The 15,729-nt window shown below is 57.4% G+C and overlaps 1 protein-coding gene across 4 annotated transcripts in view; it reads right to left on the bottom strand.

The window, feature by feature from the left end:
* CACNA2D2 (calcium voltage-gated channel auxiliary subunit alpha2delta 2) overlaps positions 1-15,729 on the bottom strand; it is a 138,702-nt gene that overhangs the window by 105,758 nt on the left and 17,215 nt on the right. For all 4 annotated transcript variants that reach the window (XM_045079470.1, XM_045079474.1, XM_045079483.1 and 1 more), the window contains exon 2: positions 6,586-6,667. In XM_045079470.1, coding sequence (XP_044935405.1) covers positions 6,586-6,667 — 82 coding nt within the window. The remainder of the gene's footprint in view (positions 1-6,585; positions 6,668-15,729) is intronic.

Below are 15,729 nucleotides of genomic sequence, written 5' to 3'. Positions count from 1 at the left end.
GACGGCAGGGACGAGATTCCTGGGCTAAGCCAAGCAAAGGGGACAACACAGGCATCTGAGTTTCCTCAAACCGTGACCAATTCCTGGAAGGACAAGCAGCTGATAATGGGGAGGGGAACACAAAGGCACCCCCACATTTATAGGGCTCTGTCCACAGCCTTTCCTTGCCCCAGGTCCCTTGAGATCCTCTCATGTCCCATGAGGACAGAAGTGCTTGGATCCCCATGTCACGAGTGGGGGAAGCAAGACTCAGAGCTCCAGGACCCCACGCTCCAGGTCCCTCAGTGTGGGAAGGCCCAGTCCTGCCCACTCCATTCTTATCACCCACCATGGAGTTGCTGCCTATGGCACAGGTTCCAGGTTCAAGTTCCAGTTCTGCTACTTACCAGCTGTGGGACCTCCGGTAGATCTCACCTTTGGAATGTACAACTCTTTCCCCCTGCTCTGAGCCGGTCCCTATCTGAAACGGACCTCGGCCGTGGCCCTGCGGTGGTCCCTCTCCTGTGCCTGTACTACCAGCCATGGGCCTGCTGATCCTACCCAGAGAGGCCTCGCCCACAGACCTACACAGAGGCCTCCACACCTACAACCTCCACAGGCGGCTGGGTAGCAGCTGCTCACTGAGGCTGTGCCAAAATTCCAGAAGCCTCCTTGCAGGGCTCCCTGCTCCAGCCTCCCGCTGCAAGACTCCAGAGCGAGGGGCTCCTGCACTGGCTAGGGAGGCAACCACCCACTCTTGCTTGTCTGGGGACTTTCCTGTCACTGCGCCCTTGCCCTGCTGTGAGGCTGTTCTGACCTAACACCCTCCCTCTCTGGGGAGTAGGAAGAGTAGAGGCCTGGGAGGGGACAGGGGCTGAGGAGGGCACAGGTCTTGGCCTGGCGCTCAGGAGCTGGAGACTCCAGGAGCGGGTGCCCCCGGAAGGCATGGCCAACATAAGCTAGGGTCCCCGGGCAACTTGTCTCGGGGTGGCCCTCCCTCCACACCATCCCTCTCTGGTGGGAGAGTGCGTGGAAGGGGTGTTGGAGACCCAAGCCAGTCAGCTGGCCCGCAGGCAGGAGCTCCTGCCACTGATGAAATGGCTTTTGAAAAGCTTCAAAAATGGAATTTTCTCCTGGAGGCGACAACAGAGTGTGTGGGGAGGGGGCGAGCAGGACACAGAGTCTCCCCGCACAGTGCTCAGGAGACAGCACTCCCTGACTTCGTGTGGGGGAGGGGCAGAAGAGCCCCCCCACCCACTCTGGGCGGGCCTGGGAAGGAAAGAGGTTGGGGTGCAGGCTGGGCTGGGGGCACAGAGGGGGGGGTCCAGGCGGGCGAGCTTCGGCCAGGCTTCCATGCATCTGCTTCTGTGTATGTAATTACGTTCAAGTGGCGGCCTCACCACGTTTCAGACGCCCTCCCAGGAGCCCCTCCTCGGCCCCATGCATCCCCGCTGGGTGCCGAGCAAGAGGACCATATGGAGAGAATAATAAGACAATTAACTTTCCATTAAAGAATAATATATGTGGGTTTTTAGGGAGGCGAGCGGCAGCAATCCCTACCCAGCGGCATATTTCACACCCGCACCCCCCACCACCTCCACCCCGACGCGCCCCACATCCTGATCATCTTCACTGGGAGAAAGGAGGGCGCTGCTGGGTCTCACTGGGGGGTTGGCTGGAGGAAGGGTGGGGGCTTTGGGAAGAGCCAAAGCAGAGCCCCTACGGCTAAGGTTCTGAGGCTTCTGGGAACTGTGGGGAGGGGCTTTGATGGGCCTGGCTGGGGCTTCCTCAGCACCCCTCACCTGGCTATGAGCTTGTCAGCTGGGACAGCTGTGCTGGTCTCCAAGGGCAGGCAGGGTGGAGGGGACCCGCCTGGCCGAAGAGCTGCAGGCCTGCCTCTCGGGGCACATGTGAACTACAGAGCTCTGAGAGAAGGACCAACTGTGGGTTCTGGGGGCCATCACTGTTTGAATTCCCCTTTCCTGGCCCTCCAGGGTCTGTAGGGTTTCCGGGGACCTTCCCCTACCCTGGCTTCCTTCCTTCTCTTCTGCCCCAGCCCCTCTAGGGTTGAGCTTCCCAGGCACTCTTAGCACCACTAATCCCACCTGAATATCCAAATTCCCAGAGAGGACCCTCCCCGGATGGGGGCCAAATGCAGCCTTGGCTACCACCTCAAAGCTAGTGTGTGGTACACATGAGTTTTAGGAATTAGTGGTACCAGCCAGTGGGGAGGGCTGGAGGGAGAGCGGGAGGCCTGACTCAAAGGCACGTGTGAAGGGGCCCTGTCCCTGCTTCCCTGCACCTTAGGAAAGGGGCCCTTGATGTAGCCAGACTTTGGTCCTTGCCAGGAGCCAGCTCCAGATGTGGTGCTCCACAAATATTAATTACACATTCCCAGGGAGCACTAAGCAGGCGGGGTACAGGGATGGCCAGAGGCAGACAAGATGGGCTGGGACTGAGGCACCATCACGGGTTCAGAAATGCCATTCCTGGCTACCCAGAGCAGTGAGGATGCCACCATGGACGCCATCGGTCTGAATCACCATGCCTGTCCAGAGAAGCACAGTAGTGCAGTGGGTGGGGGGAGGGGTAGGAGATTTGGGTATAGGGATCTGAGTCCTAGGGTCCTATTCTCTGCGGACACAGCTCAGCCGCTGAGGGGAGGGGCTGCCTCAGGGTAGTTCTTCCAGGCAGGTCCCAGACCTGCACCTCTGGCTTTGGTACTCCTCCCCAACTCCACTACTGCGTAACTCTGGCCTGTTGGGGCTCCAGGATGGGACTGGCCCATGCAGACAGTGGCTCGGGATCTTGGTTTTCCCATTTGTATGTTAAGACCACAGGAGTAACCAGCAGCCGTTAGCCGGGCTAAGGCTGTCATGTAACTGAGGCAGCCAGGGACGCTGACAGGGCTCTAAGCCGTTTCTGCGTTTCTGAGTTTAATGTGGACTGAGAAAGGCTCCCATAGGCCCAGGCTTGGCTTGACCCTTTCCAGAGAGTGGCTTGTGGCCCCAGATCTCTGTTCCCAGCCCAGCTTTGGCCAGGAAGCCTTCCTTCACCCCAGAGAGAGGATCTTCTCACTCTCTTCTTTAGAGACCCTCCAAGAAAGGCATCTCTCCCAGGTCAGGAACCCGTCTCAGGATGGTGCCACTGATGAGCCACGGGTTCTTCCTCATGTCTGACTCTAATCTCTCCTGCTTTGCTCTCCCGCAGTCCCCAGAGCTGTTCCCCTTCTACACTGGACACCCAGTCAGGCGTGAGTAGGTTCCTGGCTGTCCCCATCAGAGTGACCTGGGTTTCAGAGCGGGGAGACTGGCCATCGCCACATCCTCCCCCACGCACCCCCAGGCACCCGATGAATTATTCATCCTGATCAGTCTCATTATGCAAATGAGCTCAGAGCCCAAGCATATGCTCTCTGCTCTTCCCCCGCCCCACTCAGGATGGGGACAATATGGTGCTGATGGGGGAGGGCAGACAAGGAGCTTGGGAGACCTTGATCAGCTTCCAGGGGTTCTGGAGAGGGCAGGCCACAGTAGAGTCCACACTTTTGTGCCCTGTCACACCAGGAGTAGGCCAGGGCTTGGGGGGAGGTGGGGCTGTGGTACCCAGGGGCGGGGAGGGGGCAAGGCTCAGGAATATCTGGCTAAGCATGGGGGTGGGGATGGCCCTTGAGCACCAGGCCACAGTGGGAGCACCCGCTATATGCTGGCCCTGGGCTCAAATAGGGAAACGCGATGGGGTCTTTGCAGACCGCCCCCACACCCCACCTTGGTGTGCTTTGCAGATTGTCCCCACACCCCACTAACCTGTAAGTGGGCCCTGTTCTACACGCAGCCATGCCCCCATGGCGTTGTGCTTGGGAGGAGGAAAGTGCCAAGGCAAGGAAAATGCTCCCAAATGCCACTGTCTGCAGTTTCTGGACTCCTGCAGCTGCCAGCTCTTGTGGCGCCCAGCTTCTGGGAGTGGGATGGTCTCCAGGACTGGGAGAGGGGCAGAGGGCAGCCATGCAGAGGAAGAAGGCCAAGCAGGCCCTGATCAGGACACCCCAACTTCAGGGTGTTTGGGAGTAGTACAGAATCAGCTCAGGGAGGCCTGGGGAGGACCCTGGGGGCTGAGGCTATCAGCTCAGCAGAGTTGAGGCCAGGATCCCCGGGAGCACCCACAGTTGGGTCGGGGCTCTGCTGCAAGCATCCCCCTGACCCATCAGAGCTGGGCAGGCGCTGGCCCCACAGGCCCTCCCATACATGTGTGAAGGAGAACCATGGTGACTCTATCAGGTCTGGGGTGGCGGCGTGTAGGGGGCGGGGAGGTTGGCTCCCTCCTGCTCCCAGGGGATCGTCCTTTGCCTCTAGGATTCTTCACCTGCTTTCTTGCCACCCACTTCACCAGAGTGCCCAGCGCCAAGAAGCCGTCGCAGAGCTGTCAGCAGGAAGTAAGAGGCTGAGGAAGCAGGTGAGAAGAAACTGGAGCAGGACAGAAAGCCGCTGGAGAGCTGGCAGCCATCGCCAAGCGGAGGGGTGCCAGGAGGAGTCAGCCAGGAACGCTGGATCAGCACTTTTCTGCCTGAGGCCAGGCTGGCCACCGCCGTGCCAAGCACAGCCCCTGCTCCAGCCAGCTCCCCACGTCCTCAGGCTTAACCTGCCCACCCTTCCAAGAGGTGCAGCCAGGGGAGAAGCAGTGCCCGGAACAGGAGTCGGGAGCCCTGAGCCAGCTTCGTGACCCTGGTGGTGGGTGGCTGTGTGAGTGTGGGGGAAGGTGTATTCACTGATGAAAGCATCTGCAATCACTCACCTCCCATCAGAAAGGAAGGGTTCAACAGGTCCTCGGAGTGAAAATGATCGGTGAGGGAGTAAAACTTCTAAAAAAGAGGGTGTACCTGTGTCAGCCCACCCACTGTTACTCTCGCCACGTCATCCTCCAGCCAGACCTTCCAGCCACATCACAGACCAAGAGCGAGGATCAGAAAGGAGCAGGGACTCACCCAGGAGCACACCAGTGGGGCTGCCGAGCTGGGCTTCCATCGCTGGTTCTCACCAGCCAGGGAGCTCAACGGTTCAGGCAGAACCAAATCTCATGCATGAAATGTGGGCATTATCTGCTCATTGGTAAACGTCCGAGGTCTGATCTGCCCGTGATTATAAAACAAACAGCGTCCTCAAGCAGAGATGTCAAGGCACGGGGAAGATTCTCGACAGGAGGTGCAAAGTTAACAACTGATGTGGGGTACACCTCACGTTCCAATACAAAAGCTGGAAAGGCACATGATGCACATTCCAGGGTACTATCATTTCTCCATTAACCTGCATGGCTACACTTGGCAGCACCCACTTAGAACCTAGTCAGTGCCGGGTGCAATTCCTAAGCATAAACTGACTTGTGTTCCGGAACAGCTTTTCCTACAGAGCCTTCTCTGGAAAGCTCTGCTGGCCTCCAAGTACGGCTGAGTCATCAAGAGTTCGTGGGAAGAGTGGGATGGGGGTTAGTGCAATTCAAGCCCAGCAGTTAGGGCAGGGAGGTTCAGAGAGACTGGGCCACGAGGGGGAGGACACCGAGCAAGCTGGGGGCTGAGACCTCCAGACCCGGACTCCCTCTCCCTGTCATGTTACCACCTTGTTATCCAGCCCTGATCTGTGCCTAGGGACAGTCCTATCCACAGCCAGTGGCAACACACTCACTGCCAGCCCCATTTCCTGGGTAGCTACCCTAAGCTAAGCAGGTGGAAAGGACCAAGGTTAAAACCCCACAGAAGCTTCCCCATAGAGGTTACACCTGCTGATCCCAGTCCTGACCAAGAGGCATGTCATAAACAGTGTCCAGACCTGGCCTCGTGGCTGAACCATCTACAGAAACTCTTGTTCACCTTGCCGGTCCTGGGACAACCATCCGCAGGAGAACCGTTACTCCTCTGCTCGGTTCCAGGGGGCCCGCTGGTCCAAGCCTGCGGAGAGACCCTGGGAGTCCCATCCAAGCAGGCCAACAGCTCAGCTCTCAGAGCCTCTGCATTTCCACATCAAGAGCAACGGCTCAGGAACCTGACAGCGACACATTTTGCAGCCTTCTGGGGGTGACGGATGGCCTGCTCTTCACATCACTATTTCAAACATTAACATAATCTCCGAGGATGAATGTGGCCGTTTGCGCCTAATCAATCACCCCTCCTGCCCTGATCCCTCAACTTGCCAAGCACCGGCTTTCAACCTGTCTCCTGCTACAGGGGCGCCCTGAGCGGCCCGCCGTGGCTGCACCCTCATAGTGTGGACAGTCCCTCAGACTCTGGGTACAGCTGCACCCACAACACCCTCCAGGGCCTGGCCTCCTGCCTCAGGCACTACTGCAACACAGACCTCCCCCACTTAAAAACCCGAAAGCCTGGGGCGCCCGAGTGGCTCATTCAGTTAGGCATCCGACGCTTGATTTCAGCTCAGGCCCCCCACCTCGATGCTTGATTTCAGCTCAGCTTCAGAAACTCTAGAAGCTTCCCCACCTGCCCCAATGGGCCCAGCAGTGGCCCCCCACACCTAACCTCACTCCTTATTTCTGGAGCCCTTCTCCCATTCATATTCAGAAGAGGGCCCCTGAGCAGAAAGCGCAGGGCAGTGGGCTTACCTCACGGAGTTGCTGGACGCCCCCAAAAATCCGCATCACGCCGTCGATCTCCTGCTCCAGGCGCCGGGCCCAGTGCTGCATCCTGTGTGCAGAGAGGAGACAGGTATCAGGAAGGCCCCCCTCCCGAGTGACCTGGGGCACGACCAGCAGCAGCCACTCCTTCAGAACCTGATTTTCACTGGAGGGGAAACAGAGGCTAGCAACCGGAGTAAGCCTGTGATTCCCTTTGAAGCCCAGACCTGGTGGCCCAGGCTCTCCTCACGTACTGTCGGAAGGCCAGGGAGGAGAGCGGATTGTCGTTGAAATGCGCTGAGGGAGTCCAGCAGCTCCAAGAAGCCTGCAGGGAGACTATTTTTCACCGTGAAGAGCCAGCCCTTGATGTTGCTGCTCTGAACATGGGGACTCTGGACACCAGGGAAGAGGGGGGCATGAGTGAGCCATGTGGGGGCTGCTGGATGGCAGAGCCTCCTGTCCCTGAGGCTGGGTGAGGCCTGAGGAAGGGGAAGGAACATGAGTCACACTGCTGTCCCCACCAAGTCCCTGTGTAACTGGGGGCAGGTTCCTGCCCCTGCGGGCCTCATCTGAGAAGCAGACCTGGAAAGCTTCCGCTGGAGGCGGCCCTCACCTTCCCAGCAGTCTGACACACAGAAGCTATTGGAAGCTCACTGCTGCCTGCAGGTCCAGCTCAAACCATCCTGCCCCTTTCTGGGGGCCTGGCAAGCCCCAGGAGTCCTTCACCTGAGCCACCAGCCTGAGCAGATCTTCGCACTGCCGTTACTCTGGGCTCGTTCTGACCCACCAGTGTCTTGGTTTCCTCCCCCAGAAAGTGGGGATTATCTGGGGCCACGCTGCAGGGTATGAGGAGGACAGATGAGAACAGGTGGTCCAGGGTGCTGCACCGGGATATTTGTGAGTGGACAGGAGGCGCCGGTGGCCTCAAGGCCCAGTATTCCCAGCCCACACTCACGAACAGGAATGGCCTCTGGGGAGAGGCTCGGCCCACGTTCTAACCTGTGACTTTCCTTCAGGAAGTGCCAGATCCAGTGAGCAAAACCATAACAGTCCTTGCTAAGAACCTGCCAGGGAGATGTTCTTCACACTTTCCAAGGTGTTCTCTGCTGTGACCAAGGGCCACTGCCCTAATGCATCTGAAAATCTGAAAAGGCACCTCAACTTCCTCACCCCAGCACACTGGGAACAAGGCTATTCCAAGGAGGGCTCCCAAGAGAGTTACCACAAAGATTTAAATACACCATGGGGTAAGCATAGCCCATAGGGCCAGGTAGGGGGCAGTGATACCAGCTCCCTAGTCTCCGGAGGAATACCCCAGAAACCACAGGATCCAGAAGATTGAATCCGGCCCTAATACGTGCCCTGGGTTGGCTACCTCCCCCACCTTCCGCAGCGCCCCTCAGGACCAGGACGCTGCTAGCTCCCCGGCTCACAAGAGCTTGAGCCTCTACCCCAGCCCCCTGCCCCACACCCATCCTCAGGCCCATGGCTGGGGGCTGGGCCTGTGCCATTGTGTGTGCCCCGGTCGGTTGGCATGGGAACTTGGAGCAGGAGGCGGGCGGATCACTAATTGCAATTTGCCAAGCTGAATGTCAGGACCGTGATGGGAAAAAAAAAAAAAATCAACATCAAAAGCAATAGGTATTAACTTCAGCTTGTTGCTGGCTGAGCCACAGCCTGATGCCCACCTCCACTCCCTACCACAAGGAGAAAGCTAACCCTAAGCCCAGGAGGGGGCGAGGCTGAAGACCAGGCTACAAAGGGCAATCAGGCCTCTGCTGCTAGCCAGGGGAGGGCAAAGCCCAGCAGAGAACCGAGAGCCTGCTTGGCCCCTGCTCCTATGTGCCGGGTGCTGATGGCTTGGCTGTGGCTGTGGGTAGACGGCGGGGCAGGTGGCTGTTTTGTGCTCCTGAGACAGAGCCCAGGGTGGGGGGTGGGGCTAATGTTGAGGTAGGTTGCTGTGTCCAGCTAGGTACAAAAATGGTTGAGGTCAAGGAGCTGGTCTCTGAAAGGAACCATTAACTCTGCCCTGGCCCTGACCTCAGCCACTCACTCACTGGTCTAGGATGAATGCCAATAATAATCGTCTCTGGGACTAGTATGTACAAGGACACCCATGCTGTCCATGGAGTGGTGCCAATATGCCACTTGCTCTCTTGCTTCAAGCCTCACGAAGCAGCAAGCATTATCATCCCCATTTTACAGATGAGGAAACTGAGGCACAGGAGCTTTATGTGACCGGCCCAAGGCCAATCACCCAAGAAGCAACAGATACAGAGCCTGATCCACAAAGGTGCTGGAGTCAGCCAAGTGAGCACATGCACCCCCTCCCAGCTCTGCATCCAGGATTGTCACTGAGAACCTGAAATGGGCCATAGTAGGAATATTTATACCACAGAAATCGGCAAATGCTACAAATCACAGTCCCCCAGAGCGAACTGTAAACATTTACTAGCACACCACTGATTCGGCCCCAGGCTGTTGACTCTTTTCTAGTGTATCTCTAGGTCTCTGGTTCTAGGATTTCACAGATAAGTAAATGAAAATTAATTGGAAGAACAGACATGGATGCCAAGTTTTTATTTTGTTCAGACAACACATTATTATTATTATAATCACCATCATTTCATCTAAAAAGGCTATTTCAACACTAAAAGAATTTTAGAAGAGCCAAATCTCAGGATAAATCCAATTCTTTCCAAGACACACACACTCTTTCCTCCCTCCCACTGTCTGTCTGTCTGTCTGTCTGTCTCTCTCTCACACACACACACTCACATGCACATACACATGACCTCCCCACTTCCACCCCCAGGCTGAGCAGCTCTAGACTCTGCTCTAGGCCACAGAGACCGGTCTGCCCATGATATAGCAGGACACACGTCCTCCTGGGGGCTGGGGCTGGGGGAAGGTGGCTCCAGCCCTCTGTCTGGTGCCCTGGGCCGGATGGACAGACAGACCCCAGGCCCCTGCGGCACTGCACATCAGAACAGTGCCAGGGAAAACAAGTGACTCTGATTATTCACCTAAACCAAACCCAATTAGGAAGGCAATATGTGTGTCCCAGTATTAAAAAGAACATCATAGATAAATCATTACACTGTCACCGAGACGAGATTCTGTGGATTCCAGGGTTTGGCTGGCATTTCAGTGCTGGCTCCCAGGCGCGACACCATGGGACCAAGGAGGCTGGGATTCAACTCTACACCTCCAGAGCTCCTGTCTGAGGGTTGGAGAAAGCACCCACCAAGCTGAGGCTAACGTGGTCAGGCACAGGCACAGTCACACTCCTGGCAGAACGGCATCAGGGCTTTGCAAGTATGGGGGAACGTATCAGGGTCCATGGCCCCACTGGGTCAAAGGCAAGCTGACCAAATCTTGCCTAGGCTCCCATCAGCCCTGGCTCCGCAGTGCCTCGCTGGTCGGACAGTGCTGCCCATGGGTCACCCTCCCCACAGGGTAGGTCCACCTGCTGGTTCTCTGCGTCCCTGTGATTTTCCATGCTCTTCACTGAGATGACACTGCTTATCTCCAAGTGTCTCTAAGTGCCAAATTAGTAAGATAGGGAGGAGAGAGAGTGTCTGGGAGGAGGCACGTGCAGTCAGGGGCTGCAGCCCTCAGGATGACGGGTGTGGGCAGGAGAGGCCGAGGACAGAGCTTTGTATCGCTGTGTCCTCCATGTGCATGAACCCAGGGTGGTGCAGGCCCTGGGCCCCCATTCTGCAAATAAGAAAACAGAGGCCCCTGGCAAGGGTGGGTGCAGGGCATATACATAAAGGGAAGCCAGACCCGTCCTCCTGGCTCCATCAGTTCCCTGATCCCAACCTTGCAGGATGAGGCAGCTTCTGGGAAGCCTCAGACACAGGTGCCTCTGTGACCTTGACCTCGACCTTGGGGAGTTGAGGTCTCTTCAGATCTCAGTATTCCTGTCTGTAAATAGGGGGGATGACTGGCTGGAAAGCTTCCATGGCGAAATCCACATGGCAGCCTTGATATGCCTAATTACCAGGCACTCCCAGGGGCTACAAGAGCACCCACAGCAGCATCCCAGTGCTCAGGAAAGCTCCCTCCAATGACTAAATGACCTAGGGAAAGGGGCGTGGAGGGAGGGAGTGTGGAAGGGGTTGCCGGAAAGGCTGAGAGAGGCAGGGAGTGGGCACAGGGCAGAGGGGCACTCATCCTGGGACTGGCCGACTGAGGGCAGCCCAGCGGGAGGAAGGCCCAAGGGCGCCAGGCCTCACTCTCCGGGGCAGACTTCAAAACCACATGCAAGGGAGCAAGGTCATCTCCATGTGGGGTGAGGAAATGGGGCTGAGGACCCCCTTCAGCAGGCAGAACCACCTAGAACCCAGCCTGAACCTCGGGAGGCCCTGGCCAGCCTACAGGGTGTACTCTGGGGCCTTGAGCTCTGAGGCCAGCTGCACAGGCTCCCCCAGAGGGGAGGGGCAGGGCAGGAGGAGGGGGGAAAGGGTGGGGGAGAGGGAGGAGGGGAAAAAGGGAAAAAGCCCATGTGCAGATGCACAGCACAGATTAAACTGTTGCCAGTTGTTAATTTTATATGCGAAGTTGTTGATCAGAATGTGATTTAATTGTACAGTATAATCCAGGCTTTTGGAATAAATTATGCAGAAAACTCATCTATAATTAAACAAATCAAAAAACCAGAGACAGGTGACACGGCAGGTTTACCCTCCGAGGGCATGGGTGGGTGTGGGCGGCTGGACCCTGTGGAGGGCAAGGAGGAAAGGAGGCAGGGATTGTTCCAGAGCAGAGGCAGGTCCGGGGTGGGGGGGGGGCAGGGTCTAGCAGGGGCCTCAGGACTCCTGACCTCTGCCTCTGCAGGCCTCTTTACCACTATGGAGGCATTCCGCCATCAAAGCCCGGCTGCGGGCTGCCTCCACCAGGCCGACTCCTAGGATCAACCTAGTTCCCTGGGGGACCTATGAGCAATCTACAGTCCTCCCACTGGCTCAGAAGAGCAGCCATCACGAGGGGGCAGGTGGGGGGCTGGGGGCAGGGGTGGAACTGCAGGTGAAGCAGGAGGGGTGGACGGCAAAAACAGGATGAGGCTGGGGTGGGAGAGGGGTGTGGGGCCACCTGCGGCTCAGGGCATGGGAGCCAAGCCCGACAGTGGCGGCAGCCCACAGGTCTCCTGCTTCTCTCGTGACAGGCTGGCCAATTATTCTCCCGGCTCTGGGGGAGGTAATGATTTAAAATAAATTGCTATTTAATTATTCTGATTATATTTCAGCTGGCCTGCCACCTCCCACCTTGGTGCCTTCACAGTCTTCTGAAGAGGAAAGAAGAAAAGATAGGGCAGGAGAAGAGTGGTAAGGGACAGACAGATGGAGACACATAGACCTGGAGAGAGCCCAAGAGGGCTAACCCCAGCCCAGGGGAAGATGATGTGAGTGGGCCTGGAAAGGGTGTTCTCTCCCAGCAGCCACCCAAAGTGCAGATGGCAGCTGTGGCCCCTGCTGAAGCAGTGCCCCGGCCGGCCGTGGCTGGCCCTTCCCCTGGACCACAGCCACATTGCAAATAGCAGTAAGCTCAAGGCTGTTGCACCCCAGGATTGTGGCATCTCCAGAGCCACCTCCACCAGGGAGTCCTCCCTGACGGCTCGGGTGGATGTCTCTCTTTACCCAGACTGAGTGCCAGGATCCAGTCCTGGCTCTTCTGAGGCCTTGAACCAGGCCTCAGTTTTCCCATCTGGAAAATGGCAATAAAGCTCACCACCTGTCTACCTCTCAGGACCCAAAGAAGAGGCAGTTGAAAACCATGGCCCCACGGAGGGGTTGTCAGCAATGCTAACTGCCCCACACATTCATATGCTCAGACCCACAGTCCAATCTTCTTCCTCAGACGGGCAGCTCGTTAAGCATGGGATGGCTGTGCCTACACCTTAGACTGGCCTCCAGGTGGGCTGCAACCCCTCCCTGAGTGGCCTCAGAGACCCTGAGACAGGTCCAACCCTGTGGGAGAGACCGGGCCTCTTGAGATCAGAGCATCCTTCCCCATCTGCTCAGGAGAGAAGATGCTTGGGCCTTGGCGTCTTTCAGGGCTCAAAGCCAGGGTATCACCCCCGATCCTGATTTGATCACAGACTGCTGAGGATGGCAGAGGGCAAAAGTCTAGCCAAGGTCATTGACTCCTGAGAGGTCAGCTGGGTTCAGCCACTCCCGGCCAAGGACATGAAAGTGCCTACAGATGTGGAGGGCAGTCAGCACAGGGTGATGGGGAGCATGTTGGCTCAGCTGATGCGGGTGTAATGAGGCTCCCCTGCTAGCCACATACCCACTCAACAGGTAAACTGAGGCACGGGACTGAAAGGACTGGCCCATCTTCAACTGATTTGTAATTCAGCTAAAGAAGCCCCTATAGTGTAAGCAACCTGCCCCCCCATGTCATCACCCCCATCCCCCCACACCCCCCTCCCATGTACATAGGGACAAAGGCAGCCCACTTATCACAAGTGACTCTCAGAGACCCTGGGGAGCTGGGGAGGGGCTGACGCTGCCGAAGCTCGAATTAGTCCAAATCCATCGGCCTCAACTATGTGTGTCTTGGGACCCTGCCCAAATACTGCTCCTTAATGAGGTTATTAATTACGGGCTGTCCCTTCCCTATCTTTCCCGGGGAAAAAGCTTTTCCTTCTAGTTGGCTCTCGCAGCCGTGGCAGCGAGACTGTGCCTCCCCCCTCAGACTAACAGTGAACAATCAGCCGGCTTTAATTAGGGCGCTGGGTCCAGCCCAGTATTTACTCCTAACAGCTTGACTGGGGGAGGGCAGGAGAAACCTGGAGCCAGCGAGCAGCATGGCCCAGGGCTGGGAGAGCCAGGCAGCCCGCGTGGCCCAGAGACGGATGGAGGGTGTCCGGACTCACACAGCAAATGGTCACAGACTCGGCCTCATTTCCCACAATTAATGCAGGATTAAAGGTCCACGGGGGCTTCGGCCGTCAGGAAGGACCTATAGATGAGGCAAGCCTCAACCAGGGACGTGCTGGCTGAGACGGGGTAGGAAGTTTCCCCAGTAGCATGGAGGGTCACCTGAGCCTGACTTCTGTTTCTGCCATGGTTAGCTGTGTGACCTTGGTAACACCTTTCATCTGCTGGCGCCTCTGGTAACTCGTCTAGAAAGTGAGGTGGTCCTTACATCCACAGGCACAGGGGTTCCATAGCAGCCACTCAGCAGGTCCCTGCTCACCATGGCTGGTACAGGGTTTTCCAGCAGCGGGGAGAAGCCTGTAAGGGGGGCTGCTCCAGCTCCCACGGGAGCAACCCTTGCAGTACCAGGAGCGTGGCTGGAGAAGTCCCCAAGGAGTGGGGGATCCAGGCCAGAGCTCCACTAGGAGGGTGGGGAGGGGCCCTGGTGCCACCTCGCCCCCAGCCCCTGTTGTGTACCAGGCTCTACTCTGCGGCAACATCCAGCGCAGTGCTTGGCCTCTCCAGACCTCTGTTTATCTCTCTTTGTCCAAGAAGGGGCAGTGTGAGGCCTCCACAGGCCATTTGGGCTCTAACTGGGGTCTCCCTGCCCGGGGCCTGCACCTGTGTCAGCATCACAGCGGTGACAGACTAGCGTTCTCTCTGCGATGCCTCAGTTCATTTTCACAGCAGTCCAACCCTCACCCCCATTCCTCAGAGGGGGGAGACTGAGACACAAAGCAACCGAGTGTTCTGGCCAAGGTCACACAGCTAATGAATGCCCATCAGGACGACACACACCTCTCCTCAGGACCCCAGTCTCAAATGCCCAGGTGCTGGCGTGCCCTGGCCTCTTGGCCATCTAACAGATCTCCCAAACTGAGACACTGACCTCCCTCTGGAGCCTCACTCTCCCTTTTCTCCTTCACTGGCCACCTCCCCCGGCAAGGCTGATGGCATCCTTCGCCTTGCTCCTCAGGCCACACTGACCTCCTCACTGGGGCTTGAATACACTCCCATACTCTGTGCACAGGCCTTCGCACATTCTGTTCCCTCCACCTGGACTGCTCTTTCCTCAGAAGTCCAGGAGGTCCCCTTCTAACCCCCTTCAGGTCTCTGCCCATGCCTCACCTGCTTGGTGAAATCCACTTCCTCACCCCACTTTAAGTTGCGCTCCCCCCATCCCCTACCCCAGCAACAGGATCCCCACATGCCCCCTGGGGTTACTGTTTTAGCTAGCATTCCACCAGACCTCCTCTCTTTTGTCTCCTGCCCTCTTAGAGAGAGGCACCTCCTGCTCTTTGGCCTGGAAGAACGGGCCAGTTGCTGAGTGGCGGTGGCCCCCAGAGTCGGAGTGACCTCCCCACCATCCTGCCCTAGCTGGCGTGAGGCCCGCCCAGGAGCAGGCAGGTGGGCTGGGCAGTGGATGACTGCAGAGGGGCTGGAAGTGCAGAGGCTGCCCCAGGGCTGGCCCAGGAGGCCCTCCCTTTCCCTGGCTCCTCTCCCTATGAATTATTAAAGTTCATTTATGATGGGCCTGCCCAGGACTGGGCCTGTGGCTTCTGTGCATAATTCATGACTCTCCCAGAAGGGCTGGGTGCTGGAGCAGCCAATTTTTCCAGGAAGCAAGAAGAAAGTGCGGAGAAGTAAGCCAGACCTGGGCTGTCTTCCGTGTAGCTCCATCTCCCTGTGCCATCTGGGGGTGCCCATCACCTCCACCCACCCTGCCCCATGCTGCCTTCTTCTGCACACTTGAATTCTGGTTCCTGGGGCCTGAGTCCATGGCTTTGTGCAGGCTCACCCACTCCTGTCTCTGTGCCTCAGTTTCTCAACTACGGACAGATGGAGTTGTGGTGTTCAGAATGCTGTGGCAGCAGGATCAACCACCTTGGTTCCCCTGGGGGGACAGCATCATGGGTCTCCGAAAGGTACCAACACCCAGATATCATCATTTGTGCATTTCCCCACAGACTAGAGCTGGGACAAAGCAAGGAGCAAGAGGAGTTCATGAACCAGCTGAGGCCTCCCCAGAACAAAGCAAAGGGTCCAGGCCAAGGACACGGGGTATCTGCCAGCCACTCTGTCCAGGATCCGCCGTCTGCTCCCCAGGCCAGAAGCCACCTGCCCTAGTTACTGGTACAGATCATGGCCATTTTTGGGTTGTAGCACCTGCTTCTCATCCCAGGAAATCGGGCACAATGGGAAGGTA

Source organism: Mustela putorius, unplaced genomic scaffold (genome assembly GCF_011764305.1).
Source record: "Mustela putorius furo isolate JIRA1106 unplaced genomic scaffold, ASM1176430v1.1 tig00000095_pilon_pilon_pilon, whole genome shotgun sequence".
NCBI lineage: Eukaryota > Metazoa > Chordata > Mammalia > Carnivora > Mustelidae > Mustela > Mustela putorius.
This window is presented reverse-complemented; position numbering and strand designations above follow the sequence as displayed.